This window comes from Dicentrarchus labrax, unplaced genomic scaffold (genome assembly GCF_905237075.1).
Source record: "Dicentrarchus labrax unplaced genomic scaffold, dlabrax2021, whole genome shotgun sequence".
In the NCBI taxonomy this organism is placed as follows: Eukaryota; Metazoa; Chordata; class Actinopteri; family Moronidae; genus Dicentrarchus; species Dicentrarchus labrax.
The window spans coordinates 10024162-10046530 of NW_026136720.1; the positions used below are offsets into that span (position 1 = coordinate 10024162).

Below are 22369 nucleotides of genomic sequence, written 5' to 3' on the forward strand. Positions count from 1 at the left end.
AGTAAGAATTCGCTCTGGATATGATCTGTTTTTATGTTTTTTTTTTTTTTTTTAAAAAGGCACAAGTTTGTTGCTGATGCAGAACATCGCACCACAACTACCTCTCTCACACGTAGGACAGTGGACGCTGCCTATATGGACCAAGATGACGCTATGGTACAGTATGGTTTAGTAGTGTAGTCAGGTTGAGTCCCAGATTTTACCGACACATTGTTTCAGACTTTTTACTGTTTTTATATGAATTGCTTGTTCTGTTCCTTTCTAGCTGTCCTTTTGTCTGTTCGAGAAGGCCTACTCCAATTACAGGAAACATTTAACAAGCTCTTGCTTCAGGTAGGCCGGCAGCATTGTAGTTATGATCAACACATGAGGGTTTGATTAACTGATCAACAATGTCCTGATGGAAAAGGAAGGAAATACCAGTATGTAGTTATTGTTTTTGGCCTGTTTGACAAAAGTGCCTTAAGCCTAAAAACACTATGTGACCTTGTAGCTAAAGATTGAAGTTAAAGATTATTATTTTCAACCCATCACTAAAGTTCAAACACGACATTTGAGACTGAAAATAAAGATCAACCTGAAATTGTTGATTAATTTCATGTGACAGTCAAGACAAGAGATGGAAAACTGTTTAACTACTGCCTTTACTAATTAGAGCAGATGTTTGTAGAACTGCAGAATCTTGATTTTCCTCCCGGCTGAAGACGACAGCAGATCCTAAAAAAAAAAAACAAGGAATGAAAAGATTTCCAACTTTAGATGTGTGAGACTTTAGTCAAAATACAAAATACCAGCATTTTTTTTTTAAAAAAAAGGACTTGTGTCAGTGATTTTACCCAGGATAAATATAGCAAAACCCAAATTTAACTGCAGTATTATTGGACCAGGCAGGTACATTTTTTAGATGCATTCTTTCTGAAGTCTCAAACTCGAGCTATGCGTAAGAGCAGATCAGCTGCAGTGGGACTATTAGATGTAATGGTCTCTCTAGATTTGACATTTCCCTCCAGTGCAATCCTACATCTTAGAAGTTCCCTTTAAATACATCTTAGTTCAATTTACTTTATAAAGTTTCTTATAGAAATGTCTGGCCTCTGCCGTCTTTGAATCTGTATACACTTCATTCAGGATCTCAATGACTAAACTGATTTAAGAGTTGCTTGAGAACATTTGAGATGTGAGAAATGTTTTTGTTAATATAATTAATCATTAGCACAACATTGATAACTAAAATATTTTCCCATACCATATCACTCTTAAAGGGGTGGTTATCTCTGTTCTCTCATTCAGTATTTGTGTAGCATTGGAGCAGGTTTCCGTTGGCGTGTACCAGTTTTGCCTCCATCCAGCTGATACGGTGCATAACGGGTGTTTGATTGAGATACTTTGCTCCTCACGTAGGCGTTTCTGGACTGCACAATGTATGCGTTTACAGATGGTTGTGACACACTGGGGCCAGTTTGAGAACGAAGCCTTTTTGTGTTGCCACCATTCCTCCGAAAGACACCACTTAAAACAGAACCAGTCGCTTTGGATCCAGACGGCGGTTTACGAGGCTTCCGTACTTTGGTTGGTTGTATGAACTTCTGTAGAAAGCTGGTTGCATCATTTAGAGAAATGCCTCGTTTTTGTGGGGTAGAAAATGAGCCCAGAGTGTTTCTGGCATCACGTATATTGCCGGTTTGAAACCTATTAGAGATTATATTCTTGATTCCAAAGTCCCTGGACGTGACTTCATTGCCAGCTAATATTGAAAGCGCTGTCTCAGATAACGAAGTTGGAGCCAAGTTTGTTAGAGAGTTGAAACTTACATAACCAACTCCCACCTGAGACGAAATCCCAGAAACTGGATTCAGCTCAGAGAGGCCTGATCTCTCCTCGTCTTTTGCCTGGTCAGATAAGCTGGATGGACGAGTAACGCCGATTCTCTGGTCTCCGAGATAACCATCGTATCTACTTGAGCCAATAAACTCTTGGGGGGACAGGACCGGCTGCTTTCTGTTGAACATTTGATCCTCAGCATCATGTGGGCTGCTTGTTTGAGCGCCCACATGACCATTACTCCTCTGTGGTGAAAGGTTGTCAGACCTTGAAGAAACAGAACCACTAGATGCAGGCAGCTGAACAGTGGGGGTGTTGTTTATGTACTTTGATTCCTTGCCAATAGTGGGTTGATAAGCTTGAAATGATGGGGCTGGTCTTTCCCTAAGTTTTGGTGGATAACTTAAGATGTTGAGGTGACCTCTTGGTGCATTGACATATACACTTTTGGCATAGGAATTCAACAATGGGGGCTTTGGTGCAGACACGACATTGGCTGGAGTCACTCTGCCTAGCTGCTGACTTTGAAAATCTTCAAATTCAAAGCCACCGGATGGTTTTTGATACCCTGTCAAAGAGTCTTCACTGTGAGATGTATATATTGGTTGTTTAATATTCCCATTAGAGACTAAAGGCATTATATTGGATGTTTTACTTGGATAGTAGCTGAACTCTTGAGATGGGTTGTTTGGAGGGTTGGCAGGAGATTCAGTCACATGGCTGAAGAAGGAGCCTGAGGGTATTTGTTCAGGGAGCTCGTAGCTTGTTGACGGAACATCTTCATTTTGCACATATTCGGAGCTGGTGAAAATATCGGGGTTTTCCCCACTCTTGTCAAAATTTCCATAATTACTTGAAACATACTCAGAGGCTGTTGAATGAGGGAAAGGGTAGAGAGCAGAGCCCGAGCCCGAGTCTTGGTTGTCATAAACACTGGTAGAAAGGAGAGTTGCCATGGAGTCGACAGGATCAGGGACAGAGAGGCTTTCACTTTGCATTTGGTAGAAAGTTGTATCCACAGGTTCACTCCAGACATTGTTTTCACTGACGCCATCATGGTCATTAGGCTCGCTCTTAATATTTTGAGCATTAGAAGTCACCTCGTTTTCCATCATGTCCTGTTCAGTTTGAAAATGTCCACTCAAGTCACTTCCTGGCTTTAAGAAGGAGCTTTTAATAGTTTCTATAAAGTGTTTGAAATCTTTCATTGTTGGGAAACTGACACCCTCCATAGATGTCTTTTGTTTGTGCTCCTTCACTAAAAGGCCAAAGGGGTGTTGATCACCAGCACTTTCTTGCAGATATTTCTCCATCGAGGGGTCCACTGAAAACTCATCTGGCTCATGTTCTGACTCTGGGTTCTCTTCACCGAAGCTTGTAACAGAGCTCGCATCCTCATTGTTTTCATAGTGGACTGGTTCTCTCTGAAGGGAATCAAAGTTTTGCAGGTCATCCATTGGACTAACAGAGTCATGGTCTGAGTTTAAAGATGCTCCAGAATGAAACTGGTTTGAGGTTTGTGGACCAAGCACTTCTGCATGATTACTGACAGAGTATCCATGTGCAATATTGCAACCTATCAGGGAATAAACAGACATTGAATTAAATCCATATGGTTAAACATCGGCAATAATTAGGGATGGGAATCGAGAACCGGTTTCAAATGGCCAGATCTATCAGAATCATATGCCTCCAAGGTTATCGGTGCCTTTTATTAATGCCAGCATGTTTTTTTGACAGTTTAAACTTGCAACAAGTAGTCATGGCGGAGGAGAAGAAACAGTCCAAAGCGTAGCTTCCTTTCACAAAGAAAGATGACAATAGTGCTTGTTGCAATGTCCGTAAATTATAGTTTTAGAAGATTTACTTTATTTTTTACAATAAGGGTGGAAACACCAGCAGTATACTGAAACATCTTTATGCTAAATATTTATTCTATACTGTAATTGAACCTTATTTTCTTGTCACTTTTAGATTTTGTGATCTTAATTTTGCTGTTTGACATGTGAGCTGCTGTAACTCCTCAAATTCCTCTCAGGTATATATAAAGTTTTTAACCATTTATGGGCTTAAATTCCAGAAAGTGCCACTGCTTCCCAACTGAGAAGTACAGAGGGTAAACATCATATTTTATAATCAATTTTTTCCCCACACAGAAAATGTATTAGGACCAATAAGCAGATTCAATAACAACACCGATATCTAAAACTGGTATATAAAATTGTATCAATTCCCATCCCTAGCAATAATACAGACATTCTTACCTTTTTGAGGAAGAAAACAAACGCAGCCCCATAACATCAGAGTGCAAAGCCAAGAGCCTCTGAAAAACAATAAAGTTAGAAAGAAAAAAGTAAGAGGCCGAATTTAGCCAGCAATGCATGTGTGTTTTATTTACCCAAATGGAAGAGCCATGGCAGTGAGTTCAACCACCTGCAGCAGCAGACTGTTGATTAAAACAAATAGCCCAGATAACAATAAATCATCCTCTGTCCCATTTTTGTCCTGAAAATTTGAGAGCAAGAAATGTGGAAGGAAGGATACTGAAACCTTTCAGATTCTGCTTACGCTGATTGCAATGAGGTGAATGTAGACAGCTGGTGCTGTGTGAAAAATCAACCTAATTAGACAAGCACAGGTGGAGCATCTGCTCAAAGGGTTGCATGGTGATGACTTTAATATCACTAAAAGCAATTCAGAAATACATCTGTGCTATCAGGATACTAGCTTTTAAACATCTTCCTCTTTATGTCTTCTTGTATATTCATATGTCTAAAATATGTTGTATATGACTTATAGGAAGACACACCAAGAGAGAGTGACACAGATGTAACTCTAAGCAGAAATTTAACCCTTGTGAATGAAAGTCCTGAATGTTTTTAGATGATCAACATGTTGCTGAGTTCATGAGGATATTCTGTTTCACAGATTGCCTTTCACCTGTCTGTTGTCAGTGCTGACCTCTGTATCATAGGCCTGTTGTCCAGTCAGTCCTTCTCCTGTCTGAATGTCCAAACATGCTTCAGTTGAGATCATCATTAGAAAAAAAAACTTTATTTGAGATTAAATGATATAATTTAAGTGTTACTAACTCCTGTACTGTTGAGTTAAAGCAGGTCTCTGGCACTCTGCCTGTGCACCTTTCCACTGAATTAATCATGAGCTGTGTTGTTGCTGTGTGGACAGGAAGTGGAAGAGGTTCACTACGCAGAGAAAGAGAAGTGCCATAGAGCTGACTCTGAAGATGAACCTCGCAAAGAAGCATTATGAGAGGAAATGCCAGTGGCTTGCACTCACCAAATGGTCAAACTGGGTAAAAATGCACAAGAAGAAGCAGGCTGGTAGGTGACTACTTTAGTATGTCTGAATGAATATATAATAATATATATATATATAATATAAAATGATCATGAAGAATTTTAACCAAACTAATGTGGACTGACTGTTTTTGCAAGCTATGACTCTCTATGAAAATAGCCAGAGAAAACATACAGTGTGTTAAAATATGTGTCCAGATATGTATCATTTCTTCCCCACTGTGTGACTCATTCTGTCCCTCACATCTTCCACTCTTAAACTCTTCCACTCTTGAGACTTGACTCTACTTTCATAAACTAAATTTGTCTTGAGATTCAGGACAAATGTGATCACCATATTGTTGCCATAATTTAGTCCACATGTTATTCTCTGCTAAAAAATATGCAGAAGTTAAAATACTTACAAAAGTGATGGACATCTATCATGAGCATGTCTTCTGATCTTGTTCCTAAGGATGGAAGTGGCAACAATCCTTTAAAAAACTCTGGGTTTCAGTATCAGTACAACATTTAAATCCCTCTATTTTGCACACATCACTGAAGGGCTAATTCAAGATGATACCTACCTCCTGGCAGCAAATAAAAAGTCCATTACAAAATATTGGCTTTTGAAAAACTGCCTCACTCCCAGCCTATTTGTCAATGTTGTTCAAAAATCTTCATCTCACCTACTCCAGATAACTATATATGACTTCAAAAAGAACTGGGAGAAAAACAGTGGGAAAATCTTTATAAGCCAGATCTCTCATATTTGTATATTATTTTAATTATATTTTTATGTTATTATGTGCAGTATTTTGTTTATTTTGTACACTTACTGATTACCCCATGATCTCATATTTGTTTGGTCATTGTTAGGGCTGCACGCTATGGTAAAAACATCATATTGTGATTATTCTGACGGATAATATGATATGATTCACGACTATTGTGGGACAAATTAAATTTTCATTGAAAAAACTATTAAAATCATGATGATGTGAAACTTTTGGTGTCTGTACCAAACAAACATGTTCTCTTACAACAAGATTTGTAGGCCAGGTCATCTCTGCAGAACTACGATACTTCATTATAATGCTGTTTTACAGATTTTACCTATATTCAAAAAATGCAGCTTCTACAATTTGCATATTGCGATTTCAATAATATTGTGATTAATTGTGCAGCCCTAGTTTTTGTTTTGTTTCTTGTTTTTTGCTCCTTATTTGCTTTTTGTGCGCTGTCTTTGTGTGAATAGTGAAGTGGGAAAAAAAAGTGATGGATCTCTGAAACAAGATTTAAATTTCTTTTCAACTTAGTTGCCATCGAGAAACTTGTGAAACTTGTAAACGCTGGCCGCCTTAAGCGCATCACAGCTGCATGGCGTAAAGTTGCAAAGGACTCAAAGAGGACAAAAGAGTATTTTAAGGTATGAATTTATTTGGAATTTCAACTGAGAAAAAAAATAATTCCTTTTAGCAATTTTCTACATTTCTTTCTTTGTGTGTTCTTATAAATCTTACAGAGGTTGGAAATGGGGTTTATTGAAAAAAGCAACAAAGTCCACCAGATTTGGGAAGGATGTGACGGATTCTCAGTGCTCCCTAGCAGCCTCTCACTGAAGGTAGTTCCTCTCAAACTACACAACATTCACGTGTCCTTCAGCCAGTTTCTTCACATTTTCTTTTATAATGAGCCTAATTAGTTCCCGGACAGACAGATTACAGCCCTGGAGTTACCGGCTTCACCTCTCTGTTCTCTAAGTAGTCAGTGATGAGATCATATCTGTTACATAAGACTTACTATAAAGTCGACTCCACTGTAAACATGCTTTCAGTCTCTTGGAGGCCAGTTGATTAATGACTGTTGCAGCTCATTATGGTGTAGTATAGCTATGACCCATTACCACAGAAAGGTTTATGTTTATGGGACAACTCTCTCACAAGATATGTTGTTGTGTTTTTTCCACATCAATAATTGTATTTTTGTAGGAGCACTTTCATATCAGTCGCTCTGTAGTTTATAAATATGTTCAAAACTCCAGTAAACATCTTTTCTGACTCTGCTTGCACTTACCAGTTATAGCCCCTGTTTGCTTTGGATTCACACACACGCTGGCAAAGGGAGCACCGTTCTGGCTTTATTTGCTCTGGTGTTTCTTTCCAGCACTTCTCCTGATAAATAGTGCTCCAGCATGACTATGTTTGGAGAAAGAAAAAGGCTGCTTGTTCACTTGCATCACACTGCCAAAGTGGCAGAGGTGGCAGTGGATCCTGTCTGTTCTGGTTTTGGTGCCTAATTGTCTCCTTGACACTGGCAAAATATTTCCAAAGTGACAGCTGGTTATGTGAGATTAAAACCTATAGGACCAAATATTGATCATGTGATCAGTACGGAAGTTGCTTCATTGCTTTAATCTGCGGGTCACTTTATCGTAACATCTGGCAAAGGGCAGGGTGTTCTTAAATCGTTTCACTTATGAAATGTCAACACTTCAATGTTTATAAAATGTATAAACCTTTCAGCGTATCTATACCTTATGACAAGAACATTATGGAAGAACGAATAAAATTAGTGCCCTAAAGTACTCGGATATTATTTAAATAAACAGAGAGGAAATTCAAATGTTTTCACCTTTCTGTATGATAAAATATGTCCAGAGGAAGTAACAAAGTACAAATACTTTGTTACTGTACCTAAGTAGTTTTTTTAGGTATCTTTACTTGAGTATTTATTTTTCTGACAACTTTTTATTTTAGTCCCAACATTTTTACACAAATATCTGTACTTTCTAGTCCTTACATTTACAAAACAGGCGTGTTACGTCAGTTTAACGTATTTGAAGAACTGAGGGAATTGTTGATGATCATTATTATTTTTTGCATCAATGCAAACCTTCCAACATCAATACGGGTGCATATCACACGACAGACTTAACATAACGAAAACAGTATATCAGACAAGAAAGGGAGACTCAACCCTATTTGAAGTTTCAGTTTCAACTTTGCACAGAAATAGTTTGTTAAAATGTCCTTCAGAGAAAACCAAAAGAGGACTTTTCACTTTTATACTTTGAGTACATTTCAGAGCCTGTACTTTTTCGTTGAATCAGTACTTCTTCTTGTGTAAAAGGTTTATGTATTTTTGCCACCTTTGAATATGTCAGGTGATTGTTTTCTCTGCAGATCTTTCAATATTTAGAACTGCGAGACTGGCTAAATTGTGCCGATGTGTGCTGCATGTGGAGAGCTATCATCCGGTCAGGCACATTATGGAGTCAGGTCTGTACTGAGAGATTTCTTCCTATATTTAATTCATAGTAGTGTTTAAGGTTGTACTTGAAACAGAAGTATAAATGTTCTCTCATATGTGTCCCTGTTAGATCAACTTCTCTGTGGAGAAAAACTGGATAACAGACAGCACAATGAAGCAGATTCTGCAGAACTACCGCCCATTTGTGATCCACCTCAACCTGCGCGGCTGCACGTCTCTAAAATGGCCCAGCTTGAAATGTATCAGTGAGTATTTATTATACCATATTTCCTGTAGGTAAGTGTGCATTGACCCATACAGATCATGTTCTAATACCAATAATTAGTCAAAACAATCAGAAAATGTGATCATTCTTATATTTTAATTAAAACGACAACACTGACAAAACATAAAAGTACTGCTGAAAAATCTAGTTTCTCCATCTGATACAGACTGTTACACAATATTGAAAGGAAAACACAAGCCTTTTCTAAAGTCAAATTTTAGGTCACATTTTCAGGACAGCCTGATAATCTGGTATTTCTGTGGCGCTCTCAAGTGGCTCGGCTCCAGCTCCTCCTCCAGCTCTCCCTGCACTTCCATTGCTGTGTTCCATAGCTCAGGGTCTGTTTGGTCCTCATCAGTTCTGCTGTGCTGTCTGTCCTTTGGACACTCTCTGTTGTAGGAATGCACATACTCCTCCACACTTTCCCCAGTATGTTCAGGAGGGGAACGACACAGCAGGCCAGAGTGCCTCACCCCTGGGTGCAGACGCAGCCAGTACACCATGTAGTGGATGCTGAAAAAATACAATTGGGTTTTGATCATGATTTGGATTTGTCCAAAAAAGAATTATTGTAAACATTTGAGCAAAATAACCTACCTGTAGTCACACACCCATGGGTTTCCTCCCAGTTTTAGCTGTGACAGGAAGTAAAGGTCTTCAAGAACCCCGTACTTGACAAAATGTATGCTGTTGTCAGATAGGTCCAACTCACGAAGGTGCAGGAGTCCAGACAGGGAAGCTGAGAGAAAGAAGAAAGAAATGCATGAGCATACTGTATTTTTTTGTTTCTTGCTTTCTTGTGTGGCTATATTTAGACAAACCTGTTGCTGTTTATTGTTAACCGGAAGTTAAAAACCGGTGTTCAGTTTGTGTCTGAATCACTTAAGCAACTCTATGTGTGTAACCCTCTCAGCTTTCCCCACTATAAATAAAGCCAATACTGTGTAGACAATGATGGCAGAGTGCCAGGTGTCTCTTATAAGGAAAAATGGAAAACAGAAGTTGGCAGCAGTTGCATAACATCTTCTTAACCTTTTGGCTTTCCATATGTTATCTATCAGCCAAAGAGAAACTGGACTTTGTTTGTGTAGGTTTTCGTTACAGGAACATTAAGTACATGCTGTAACATTCACAGATTGTGATTAATAGGGATTCAGTAGTAATAGCACACATACCTGTGTCGATGCGCTCCATGTTGTTATTAGTCAGGTTTAGGGTTCTGAGGCTCCTCGCTCCTTGGAAATCTCTGGCTCTGAGATGATGGATTGAGTTATGGGACAGATCGATATGAACAACATCGTCTGGAATACCTGTGGGCACCTCAGTTAGACCTAAACATACAGGGGAATGCATTAGTCAGATGTATTAGATTAAAAGTCAGCATTTCTTTTTTATTAATTACAATAAAGTCAAGCCAAAGAGTGTTCTAAGAAACCAGCTTGAGTTTCAACTCTTACTACTGCACTGAAGAATTGGTGCAGAGACAGATTTACGCTCTGCCTCGATCCATAACCTGAATTTGATATTAAATCCAGGCCTCCTGCCAGCACGGGACAGATAGTAGTAACACATTATTTGATTTACTTTATTCTTGGGCAAATTTTAAATGCGTTTGCATGTTTTGCAATGAACTTAAGCTGATGTGTTAGTCAAACTTTGTTTAGCCAGTGCTTTCCAAGTTCATAAGATGAAGTAGAATCAGAATCAGTCAGCGGTTAAGGAAGCAAGCAATGTAAAACTGAATAGAAAACACCTGCCAAACCAGATATGTTTCTTTGCCAGCTTTGTGTCTGGCTCTGAAAATCCTTTGAGAAATAGTAGTTTAGTCATTCCAGTCATGCGACAGTAATATTTAATCACAAGCATACGGGCTCTCTGACATAAAGCTTCACAGATATTTTTCTTGAGTGCTCTGTTGCATAAGAAACACGTGGACTGAAACACAGTGAGGTTCAGCGTAGGGTAGAGTGACTCGAACTGATTCAGGAAAATAAAAGCAGATTATGAGCTTGCCTCGTTTACTGCAGTCCATCCGTTTTTGGGGGAAATGGTAGGTATGACAAGATGTGGTGGCGTCTGGTTTGGTGCGAATTGGAATGGGCTCTATAGGGAATAGGGAATCGGTGTCGTCGTCGCCCTGTGGGTCGTTGGTTGGGTCCTTCTCCTTACAGAGTAACTCGGGGTCAACCTGCTTCAACTTCATGCCTTTTAGTCTGGTGGGTTCTGCACACCTAGAAGAGGAAATTTGAAGGCTGTTTGTTATTCTGAGGCTCAGTAAATTACTCTTTCACCTGTAGAATCAGAGCAATTGTGTTAGGTTAGTGTCAACCTCTTTGTGGAATCCCTCACCTGGCATGATTTCCTAGATTACGGTTGCTCGGGACCTGAAGGGTGCGGACGAGACTGTCCATCGGGCAGAGACAGTTCCATGGATTATCATATAGACGTAGATAGTTGAGGTTCGGCATGATGATGAGGGCCTCCTCGCTAAGTGTTCCCAGGCGATTGTGCTGCAGCAGCAGGGTTGTAAGGCGTGTCAGACCCTGGAAGGCCCCTTCTTCTACTAAAGAGATCTGATTCTGCTGCAGGTCCAGACTGGTTAAACTCTCATATCCAAAGAAGGCCCCTTCACGAAGGACTTTGATCCGGTTGCGGGCTAGGAGGAGGTGCTTTGGTTGGTTGGACCAGGTCTGCGAGGTGGGAACGGAGGCGAGGCGTCGATCCTGACAGTCTACAAAGACTTCTCTAGATTCTGTCAGTTCTGAGCAGTCAGCTGCTGCAAGCCTGGAGGGACCTGATCTGCTGTGACGCCCAGCACCCTTTACCCTGACAGATTTCAAACACAAATGATCAATCTCATGGGTTGTCACTGTCTGTATACAATATGTTTACATGGTCATTAAAGTAGGTGAAAAATGGACCCAAGAGTAAATCCATACCTGTCCCTCGTGAGTTTATGTCTTGCTCCTCTGAGGCCTCTGCCCTTCCCCGGTTTTTTCATCTCGGTGGTCTGGAGCAAGAGGAGGAGCAAGGAGGCTAAGAGGAGTGAGGAGGTCACACGCATAATGAACCCTGCAGGGATTGTCTTTTCAGTAAGAAGAGCTTGAGCCAAGGCAAGAGTTTGGGATGAAAGTCTTACGAAAAATGGGCTCGGAGACAGAAGCAATGGGTCAAAGGTGAACAGTGTTATTGTTGATGTAACACAGCTGCTGCTTACCCTACGGAAGAAGTGAGAGTTAGCGCATTATATAAGAGATAGGAGCCACCCAGGAATTTATATACAGCTTTGAAAGAAGGCAGAATACTATGACACTTCACGTTGTTCCTTACATAATGTTGCATATTACTTTATTATATCGCAACATACATGTGATTATAGCAGAGTATTTCCAAAAATGGACATCACAGTTTAACCAGCTGTTTCTCTGTTGTTTACTTGTTTCTGTTTTATCAGGTGAATGCAGAAATCTCCAGGAGCTGAATGTGTCAGAGTGTTTTAATGTTACAGTAAGTAAAACATTGTTAAGTCTAATGATTATAGACAGTGGATCATCTTCATATCACATGTCCTGCTTTACTATTTACACTATTTTGTAAAGTTCAATGACAACTAGATTGCTAATAATGATAAATATTGTTAAATATTGTTTCAATTAAATTTTATTTGTATTACGCCAAATCATAACAGAAGTTATCTTGGGGCACTTTTTAAATAGAGCAGGTCTAGACTGTACTAAATTATTTACAGAGACCCAACAATTCTCATAAAGCCCCGTCCTATAATAAATCAATGAAAAATATACTTTAGCTAAGAAAAGATATTTTGACAGACAATTTATTTGTCTGGGAAAGTGTCCCTCAGTGTTTGTCTTTATGACGTCATCATTGTTCAGATCTCACAGTACGTCACAGATAAGAGCTACATTGCATTTGTTTAGTTCCTGGTCAGATTTTTCCAAGTTGTTTTACTCTATTTTATGCATTTTAATTTAAATTTTTTTTTTACATAAAATTGATTTCCCAAAAACCAACACTGGACATAAAGGACCTGTATCTGTAAAGATCCAATGGTATACAAGTTTATTGGTTTGTATCCAGATCTTCATATCATATGAAAATAAAAATAAAATCAGTCTGTAATCTTCTGAATACTGTCCGTATCTTTGACAAACACAAGCGTATCATTTCATTTATTCCAGTGCAAGAAGTTAAAATGTTTGTCAATGCCCTGTTGATTGATTGTGGTATTACACTCTCAACAGATGCATTGCTGAAAGAACTCAAGGTAACATTTGAATCTCTGCTCTCTAACAGGATATGATGGTTCAGAGAATCGTCGAGGCTTGTCCCTGCCTGCTCTACTTGAACCTTTCTTGCACACTCATAACAAACAAAACTCTGAGAGAACTGTCCAGGTAAACCTCCAGTTGTGGTAAAAAACCACCGTGTGACTAGAGCTGTGCTCTAAACTGAGGTCCCGCATCTCCAAATTGAACAAACAAAAATCCTGCATGGTGCTGCTTTTTATTTTTAGCCTCCTGCCCCTCAGTTCCCAGAATTATCTCCATTTATCCATTTCTGTTTGTCCAAAGTGCAGCTTGTATTTAATGTCGGGAAGCAGCTCTGTCTGTGCCAACTTAATGATTTAGAGGAACAGATGTGCTCATAACATCTACTTCTAGACTCTATGATTGTTTTTGATAGATTTGTAGGTTCAACAGTTTTCAGTCACTAGCTCTCTCATGGCCAGAAGTAATATGCACATTGTTTCAGATAATTCATTTTTCAATTTCAATTCAATTCAGCTTTTTTTTTTTATGTACTCAAATTTACACAAAAAACAACAACAAAATGAGAATCTGAGAATCTGCACAAAGCTTAAACACAGTGCATCTTACATTAACTAATCTAACTATTGATTTCAAACAGGAACTGTCTCAGCCTTCAATACCTGAGTCTGGCCTACTGCTACAGATTCACAGATAAAGGGTTTATGTACCTGACCACAGGGAAGGGCTGCCACAATCTCATCCACCTCAACCTGTCCGGTTGCACTCAGGTCAGTTGGTATGCTCCTCTCAGTTTGGTGTATAGTCACTCCACTCAGGCTTCAACTTTAGACAGGCTGCACACAGCTTTTTGCCTTTTTGAAAGTTCAGTCTTCAGTCCGCCTTTGGATAAATCCAGTCACTCCTCTCTGTTTGCACGTGTCTCCTCTTGTTCCTGGCTGTACGCTGGTGACTGTTTGCACTCAAAGCATATGAACGAAGATCTGAAGGAGAGTGAAAGGCAGCTGTGACCAAGTGGAGGGTTGGGTTTATACAACCAACTCTGGCCAATCCCCTCACCATGTGCACACTCTAACATTATAACACATGTACCGCAACATAAAACACACCTTCTTCCAGGAATGCGCATTAGTTTGGTTCCAGATGTATGGTTTCACTTTATGGGGCCCTGTACATGTGGGGATTGAGGAAAACTGCATCCAGGAGAATGAGTCACATTGCACACATATTTTCCTATCTCTCTCTCTCTATCTAGATGACGGTAAACGGGTTCAGATACATTTCTGCCGGATGTCCTTCACTCAGAGAGATTGTGATCGATGACATGCCCACGCTTTCAGATAGCTGTGTTTTGGTAAGTTTGTCCATTTCGAACACACCACAGATGTCATACAGGGTCAATATCCCAGCACTGGAATTTTCTACAAACTAATTGTAAAAGAATTTACTCTTTCAACACATGTGTCATTGTTTTGCCCACACACCCTTAACCCCTCATAGCAGAGAGACGTTTTGAGTCTTAACTCTTCTCTAACAGGCACTAATTGCCAGATGTCGCTGTCTGTCTGCCATTTCTCTCCTGGATGCTCCTCATCTTTCCGACATCACCTTCAAAGCCATCGCTGAAGTAGCCAAACTGAAGACTTTTTGCACAGAGGGTGAAGTCATTTTGCATTCTGCAACATTCATTTCCATATATGCATGAAATTATAGAAGTAATTTTATTCCAGTTATGTGCACTTTAGGGAACAACCAACTAACAGACATAAGCTGGACGGCCTTGTGCAGCAGCTCACAAGGCCTCTGCAGACTCCACGCCGCAGAATGCACCCGGATGACCGACGCCAGCCTCAAATCCATGGCCGCCCTCAAGAACCTGCAACACCTGGACATCTCTTGTAACAAGTGTGTGTTTGTTGCTGCTGTAGATAACATTCAGAGGTTTTTCATGCTTTTCGTATGCTTTTTCATATGACGTAATGGTTTTATTGCTTATATTTTAGGGTTAGTGATATTGGTATCCAGTGTTTGACTGAAGGTTCCTCATCCACCAAACTGAGAGAGCTGAATGTCAGTCAGTGCAGTCACATCACTGACATATCTGTCAAGAGGATTGCACAAAGGTATATATATATATATAGTGTCACACAAACACACACGTATATCTCATTGTGGTCTGTTAAACTGTGTCACACAGCAGCTTTTTATCTTTATCAGGTTGTGTAAACTGTACCATCTCAACATGAGTTATTGTGAGAGACTGACTGACATGAGTGTTGAGTGGCTGAGTGGCAGCTCTATCTGCTCTCTTGACATCAGCGGTTGCAACATCAACGATCAGGTATTGTTTGGATTGTTTGTTCTTATCATCAGAAATGATGAAAAAAAAGATAACTGGTGAATCTGTTTGTATATTTAGGGACTGGCAGCTCTTGAGGGAATTCCCTTGAAGAAGTTAGTCCTTTCCGAGTGTGTCTACGTCACAGACATTGGCATAGAGGTACAAACAACAAATCTAGCTAGAATTTCAACACATGGCAGATGTGGCGTTTTTATGGAGCTGTTTATAACATTTAACTGGTCCAAGTTTTTTTCCTTTCCCAGTGATTGCTTATATCAGCAGCTGACAGGAAATGTACCCTGTTTTCTAGAAAAGCAAGTTGTTGTTGTTGTATCATTTACTGTTACTGCCTACTAACAGATGTGCACAAGGAAGCCATGTTTGTGTCCTCCATCATTTTCTCATCCGTTCACATTTCATCCCACATCTTTCTCTTGCCTTCTTTGTTGCTCACGAGGGCAGAAGCTGTGCAAGAATGTGAGGGATCTGGAGCATGTTGATGTATCTCACTGTGTGGCTCTGTCAGACCCAGCCATCAGAGCCATTTCATTTTACTGTAGAGGTCTAGTCACACTGAGGATGTCAGGTTGTCCCAAGGTACACACACACAAACACTCTAAAGCCTTTAAATATTCCGTTTGTGTTTCCCCTTGTCATTTAATGACTCATGTTTTCTGTTTAACTCTGCGCTGCCTCAGATGACAGATATGGCCATGCAGTATCTGACAAGTGGATCTCAGTACCTGCGAGAGCTTGATGTGAGTGGCTGCGTTCTTCTCACAGATCGCACTCTCAGACACTTAGAGAGGATCTGTCCTCCACTCTGCGCCCTCACGATGATCTGCTGCAGCAGCATCTCCAAGTAAGACACAAACGTACCAGAACACTGTAAACTTAGAGTCCTACACGTCAACTTTCAATGAGCAAGAGAGTGTTTGTTCGCCTAGGGTGGCCGCCTTAAAGCTTCAGCCACGCGTGGAGTACTGGAAGCACAGCAATGACGACCCTCCATACTGGTTTGGATACAACACGGGCCAAGTGATGCATCCAATCACAAGACCCACGAAGACCGACGACACCTGGGAAGTGGTGGAGCAGCACTCAGTGATGACCGGAGCAGCAAGTACAGAGAGGATATAAACACATCTCAATTAATAAGTGCTTTTTTAAAAACCACGCAATCACAGAAACCATTATTTTTGGGACATTGTTTCAACACCATTTTGAATTATACACTTGAGATAATCCAAACAAGAATGGAATCATAAGGCTAAAATTAAATTAGACGTTTCTGTACTCAGCCGGTCTGAATAGAGGCTCAGACATAACATTGTTTGAACCTGACTGATTTACTAATACACATAATATTTCACCAGCTCCTGACAGTGGTATGTCCTGTGCCTTTGACCCTGCTAGGCTCTAGTGGGTTAATAACTCTTTGTTAGACAACCAGTGCATAAACAGTTCTAATGTCCACTCATTTCTTATATAACTGTTTTTTTCTTGGGTGTGGGAGGGGGGTGTTTAAATCCACGATAATGAAATTGTTTCCTTGCTGTGATTTAGTAAATTACATTTGTACAAAGACAACACAATTGTATGTATTTCTCCAAATATCAGTCAACAGAAGTCTGCAACTTCTCACTTGTAAGGTTTAAGTTTTGAAACAACTAAATGGATAAAAAAGCTACATGTCCCTGTTTTGGTCTTGAGATATGATACACATGGTACTCAGAGAAATTGCCTCAGTTTTAAAAACCTTGGAATCTGGATTGTAGACAGGTGGCTGCGCTGTTTCCACAATAATAACAATAATAATAATAATAATAATAATACCACTAATTATTTACCACAGGCAACAACATGACCATCATTCATGTCTAATTATTTAACTAATACTTGTTGTTATAGTACATTTAAATACCATAAACTAAATTTGAATACTCACAACACATTTCTAGAAAAAATATAAACTCTAAATTAATTTAAAAGTTTGTTTTTAAATTAATTTCTACATTTTGTGATTTATACTGGTTTGTATATGCAGTGTGTGAGTGTGTAGAAAGATTTTTGTTGATTTGTGCTCTTTAAATTAAAAAATCTCTGTATATTTATATTACAATCTTGGTTTATCCTTTGTTTATGTATGTTTATACTTTGTATTTACATCCCACTTGGTTTTAGTTTTACTGAACTATAATGTGTGGATTCATTTTAAATTGTTAATACTGTAAACATACCAAGGGAAGGACTCACTCTCTGCTTTATGCTCCACTGAAACTGAAGCTGATTAGTTGAAACAAGTTCAGATCTTTTAAGTGAAATTATATAAAGCTATATTTGGTGCTTGGATAAAAAAAACTATTAGCTTTCATTCATTAGAGTCAGGAGCAGAGGTGGAAATGTTCCACACTTTACAATTAATCTTTACAGTATTTACATACCATACAGAAAACACACAAGAAATATGAGCAAGCAAACTGTCAGTGGTATGTACAGTGTTGTTTAACACATACAGAATACTTTTTAAATTACTAGATACATACATTGAAAATACAGTACATCCTGAGCACAGAGTTTAAGGTAAACACAACAATAATCTGGTTCTGTCTGCCAGTGTAAAGCCCCAGAGCAGGAATGCAGCATTATGAATCGAACATGTGTCATAACTCAGCTCCCCAGCTTCAGGGACTCAAACCAGCTTTGTGTCTTCAGTCTGACGGAGCCTCTGTCTGCGTGAGCTTTAACCCACTGGTCCACTGGAGCCTCCCCATTTATACAGCCTGAGAGAAACACATGAGGACGGAAAGGAAATAAACGTTCTGTGTTGATTTACGTGTCGGAGGGTTGAGTTCATTAACTGTGCCATTTAGTGTGATGTAATGAAACATCATTGGCGTACCAGTAATTGTGGTTTGGCCCTCAGTTGTGTTGTTTTCTACTCCATGCAGAACAACCTCTGAGCTGATATCCACCGACGCTCCACGGAGCTCCACCCCGGCTTTCAACGAGGAGGGGACGCGCACACACACCGCTCCTACGTACAGACAGAAGAACGAGGGATAAACAAAGAAAAACACTGTGGTTCGTGAGGTGAATATTCTTTTTATACTGTGTGTTTACCTTCCTGACTGTGGAGTTCAGCACTGCCACCGTCTCCCACATAGACATCAATGCTTCCGCTGTGAGAGGAAATCTTCAGCAAACTATTTGAACCATCTGCAAAAGCAAAGAAAGTCTCAGGTTACTTCCACCAGCCACTGATAGATACCATACGTAAATCGTTGCGTAATCTTTCTTACCAATAACTGTATCTCCGGACACATTCGTCACAGTGGCATTACCTGTTAATTAATGAAAGCACAAGGTCAGTTTGAACTAATCTGACATCATAAACCTGCCTCATTTGACGTTAACAAGATAATTGATTCCATGTACTCTATGATGAGAGGCTCATTTGTATCAGGAAGAAATTAAAATTCTATGTGGGTGACGTATTTCTTCACATCACATTACAGTACTGTTTGTCCCTGTGCTCTAATGTCTACTTCAAAGAAATTAGTCTTTTTAGTGATAACCCTTTTTATAGCTAACCCCCAAAACAAACAACAAGTACAGAATGTGTGTTAAATTGCAAACACATTACAGTGAAATAGACTGTGTTTGGATCAGACCCCGGGATTCCTGGCTGTATCAAAACCCTGCTGTATCAGCCAAGTTAACATCATGCAGCTGTTGACTGCAATGGCTGATGGGCAGATTTATTTTTGTTTTAAGGAACAGCACAAATTAACAAGTAGAAAAGACAACAAATAAACACCTAAACAAGAACCAAAGGTGGCACAATCAAAGCTAAACAAGAGCCCACTCATTCCACCTGTATATTAATACATTTAAAACAAGACACATACTCACAAATATACATACAAATTCTTCAAAACGTATATTGTCTGGCTTTCATGGTTTTCTCTCCAGACAAGCAAATCTGATCGTTTACGGTCATCATTTATTCAAACTAGGCGTTCTCTATCATTAGCTTAACCCACTCCGTATATTCAGGTCCAACTTGGCTTTTGGAGAACCGTAGCAGCTGATATAAAGCCTGTTAGTGCCGGCTTCAAAATCCTGGGTAAACACGACCCGCAGAAGCAAAGTTGAACTGATTCATGCACAGGTTTACCCTTCCACTTCTGTATTGTTTTGATTATCTCTAGGCCCACATTGCATTAATAAAGGTGTCTTCATTCCTTTTACATTTCCAGCACAGATCATTAACTAGTAGACCCATTTTAAGAAGACGGACTGGTGTAAAATAATGTTGATGAAGTATCTTGTAGTGTATATATTTTACCAGAGCTTCTCTTGTCAACCAACCTGCACTGGAAATTATCTTTGCCTTTATCAATGTGTCAGGTTTTCAGAGTTACAATATATTGTGTTAGAAGTTAACGTAAAAATACTAATTACCTGTTAAAAAAGGTAGTCAGTAACATAATTCAAGTATCACAATATTAAAGTGACATAATTTAATTACTATTAAATAAAGAAATATCAATAATATGAGACAGAACAATGAAACCTTAGAAAGGAAAATGGAAACCAAGAGCATCAGAAATGTGTCCTCTGCTCAGTGTATTTAATCCTGCTAATAATCCCAATATTTACTTAATGTAACTGTAATCTGATTATATATTTTTTCTGAAACTGTTACAGATTTCAGTTACATGTAATCCGTTACTCCCCAAGCTTGTTAACTTATAAATTATGGATGCTAAATGAGTAATAAGGACATGAAGGCAGGAGATATAGTTAAAGATCCTCCTCGCTGCAGGTGGTAGATTAGATTTAAAAATATATAGTTTCAATTAGTTTTAAGTCCACGTCGTAGTAATTCAGGTGGTAGAGTGAGTTGTTTATTATATATATATATATATATATATATATATATATATATATATATATGAATTGATAAAAAAAACGTTATGTTGTTTTGGACAAATGAGTTTAATCTAACTTTTATCTTTTCCCTCCACTCTACATTTGAGCTATCGCACTAATAACCACACAAACACTACAGATGAGGACAGACAGATGCTTTAGTATAGATGAGGAATAGATGCTGCTGTTTGCTCACCGTGCACATGCCCCAGTTCTACCCTCCCAGAGCAGGAAGAGACACAGCTGGACTCAGCGTAGATGGCTTTGACCTTCAGTGGGCCACGTTCTGTTGAAACATTCATTCTGGTGCCCTGGAGCTTCTTGACATCCACTGCCTGCAAACACACACAACTAATCACTTACACATGACTGTAGCCAGGTGATGTATGATTGAACTTTTTTCAGTTTTGTCCCCAAATCAAAAGATGTACTGTAAACCTCAACGCTGCAAACATGTTTAAAGCCTGTAGTCAGGCTGCTGCTGCCCTCTAATGACTGTAGAGTGTAAGTGTCCTTACACTGTCTCCACACGTGCTGATGTCCACATTGCCATGGATAGTGCCTGCACCCCTGACATGTCCTCCAAGGGATTTGACTTCAACCTGGTGACCCTGAGACACAAAAAAAAACAACAGCGACAGGACCCAAAGTGAGGAACTTCTGTATGAAACAAAGTTCCTTCAGCTGATAAAGCCTCTGTGATGAGACAGATCCACATATTCAACAAACGGTCTAGTCCAGTGGTTCCCAACCTGGAGGTCGACAAACTTCACAGGGGGGCGTGAGGCCTTCTTAATTTTAAGAGGTGTTAGATTATACACATTAGGCCTGTTTGTCAGCATTTTGTTCATTTCTGTGAAAAAAAACTAGATTATTATATAAGATTTAACACCAACACAACCTTTATTCACAGAGCTTTCACTCTCTGATAAACTAAACTAACTAAATCTGAGTTTGCAGTTAAAACAACCAGAGTTAATAGAATAGCCGAACATCAGGGGAGAAGAAAACACTGAATTTATCAAATAAGAAGCCTATTAAGTATGTATGATGGTTAATAATTCAAAATATAAATAATACAGACTGAGATTTGAATATAAAGTTCCTAAAAATATCAGGAAAACTCAAAATAATCTGCTCAATATTCATCTAAATCGCTGTTTTACACAAACTTCCCTCAGTTGTTGCTTTTAATATTTGTGTTTATTGCACAGTTGTTCAGTTGTTCTTATGTTGTTATTCATTAAATATAATATGAACTATCCATAGTATAAGTCAGGGGTTGTCCGTTTACACAGTGATGGAAAAAGGTCCTGCCTCCACATACCTTAACAGAGTGCAGTAAACAGTCGCCTTTCTCTGTCTGCACCTTGCATATATCACACTCCATTTTCTTCACCTGCACGTTGCCTTTTCCCCGAGTAGTGATGAAGAGATCTGACGAAAACACAGATTTATATGATGACATTTGAAAAGCACCATCAGGATCAATATAACTGACAGGATCCATTGAGACACTCACTACTTTTGATAGGTGCAACCAGATCAATCAACACGCTGCTGTTAACCCTCTCCGCTGAGATGAGCAGCTCTTGGCTCTGCTCATCATAGCGGACGTGTAAGTGATCCAGACCGACCTCCTGCTGCTCGGTGTCCGATCCGTGGACCGCGATCAGGGCTCGGTCCGCCTCCGGGAAGGCGTGCGGGTCCAGGGGCCGAACGGAGATGCTGCAGCCCAGCTGTGCCCGCACGGTGCTGAAGGGGCTCACCTCCACAGCCCAATGCCTCAGAGGCCGGCTTACCTCCTCCTGTGTTGGGGGGCACTTCGATGAGGCAGAGCTGGAGAAGAAGCGTGAAGTGCGTGAAGTGCGTGGAGGGCAGCCGGAGGTTGTCAGTGTCCTGACAGCGAGGGACCAGCAGCGGAGGAGTCCGACACATCCCCGCTGACCTGCTGAGCTCCACAACATGTCTGTCCCCTCCCGGTAAACCGACTCATCCACACCTCAACACCGCTGTTACAGATACTGAACTACACAAACTACACAGATAAACATTCAGACAACATGCACAGTCACAGCGAGCGTCAATATCCCGGTGGACGGCGAGCACATGGGTTTACTTCCAGTAAAGACTTTCAGATTAAAAG

At 39.8% G+C, this 22369-nt stretch overlaps 4 protein-coding genes across 8 annotated transcripts in view; 1 reads left to right on the forward strand and 3 right to left on the reverse strand.

Moving 5' to 3' along the window:
• The window catches only part of fbxl13 (F-box and leucine-rich repeat protein 13), a 33963-nt gene that overhangs the window by 1038 nt on the left and 10556 nt on the right, over positions 1-22369 (forward strand). For 2 of the 3 annotated variants that reach the window (XR_007881334.1, XR_007881333.1), the window contains exons 3-22: positions 60-156; positions 266-333; positions 5008-5162; positions 6437-6546; positions 6643-6741; positions 8303-8398; positions 8500-8635; positions 12110-12162; positions 12970-13070; positions 13585-13714; positions 14200-14298; positions 14482-14602; positions 14690-14849; positions 14948-15067; positions 15162-15285; positions 15364-15444; positions 15748-15882; positions 15984-16147; positions 16233-16408; positions 18237-18378. Coding sequence is in view for 1 of the 3 variants with exons in the window: in XM_051382955.1 (XP_051238915.1) it covers positions 60-156; positions 266-333; positions 5008-5162; positions 6437-6546; positions 6643-6741; positions 8303-8398; positions 8500-8635; positions 12110-12162; positions 12970-13070; positions 13585-13714; positions 14200-14298; positions 14482-14602; positions 14690-14849; positions 14948-15067; positions 15162-15285; positions 15364-15444; positions 15748-15882; positions 15984-16147; positions 16233-16408; positions 18237-18253 (2242 nt within the window). In the remaining 2 variants the exon portion in view is untranslated. Of the gene's footprint in view, positions 1-59; positions 157-265; positions 334-5007; positions 5163-6436; positions 6547-6642; positions 6742-8302; positions 8399-8499; positions 8636-12109; positions 12163-12969; positions 13071-13584; positions 13715-14199; positions 14299-14481; positions 14603-14689; positions 14850-14947; positions 15068-15161; positions 15286-15363; positions 15445-15747; positions 15883-15983; positions 16148-16232; positions 16409-18236; positions 19539-22369 lie in introns of those variants that run through there. The other variant, XM_051382955.1, reaches the window with a different exon arrangement.
• On the reverse strand, positions 626-4996 carry LOC127353614 (uncharacterized). Of its 3 annotated transcripts, none has more exons than XM_051382956.1 (4): positions 4220-4996; positions 4086-4144; positions 1247-3397; positions 626-717 (listed from the first exon to the last, which is right to left on the reverse strand). In XM_051382956.1, the coding sequence occupies exons 1-3, from the start codon at positions 4234-4236 to the stop codon at positions 1287-1289; spliced, it is 2187 nt and encodes a 728-aa protein (XP_051238916.1). In that variant the 5' UTR covers positions 4237-4996; the 3' UTR covers positions 626-717; positions 1247-1286. The 3 variants fall into 3 exon arrangements, with proteins under 3 accessions (XP_051238916.1, XP_051238917.1, XP_051238918.1); XM_051382957.1 differs by having other exon boundaries at positions 4255-4995; XM_051382958.1 differs by lacking the exon at positions 4086-4144 and having other exon boundaries at positions 4220-4249.
• Positions 8733-13803, reverse strand: LOC127353616 (leucine-rich repeat-containing protein 17). Its single transcript, XM_051382961.1, has 7 exons — positions 13655-13803; positions 11595-11873; positions 11005-11481; positions 10669-10886; positions 9831-9986; positions 9253-9394; positions 8733-9168 (listed from the first exon to the last, which is right to left on the reverse strand). The coding sequence occupies exons 1-7, from the start codon at positions 13684-13686 to the stop codon at positions 8886-8888; spliced, it is 1587 nt and encodes a 528-aa protein (XP_051238921.1). The 5' UTR covers positions 13687-13803; the 3' UTR covers positions 8733-8885.
• Positions 17773-22345, reverse strand: fam185a (family with sequence similarity 185 member A). The gene is made up of 8 exons (XM_051382963.1): positions 21746-22345; positions 21551-21660; positions 20742-20834; positions 20420-20558; positions 18588-18629; positions 18409-18504; positions 18188-18322; positions 17773-18068 (listed from the first exon to the last, which is right to left on the reverse strand). Exons 1-8 carry the CDS (start codon positions 22188-22190, stop codon positions 17956-17958), a joined length of 1173 nt encoding a protein of 390 aa, XP_051238923.1. The 5' UTR covers positions 22191-22345; the 3' UTR covers positions 17773-17955.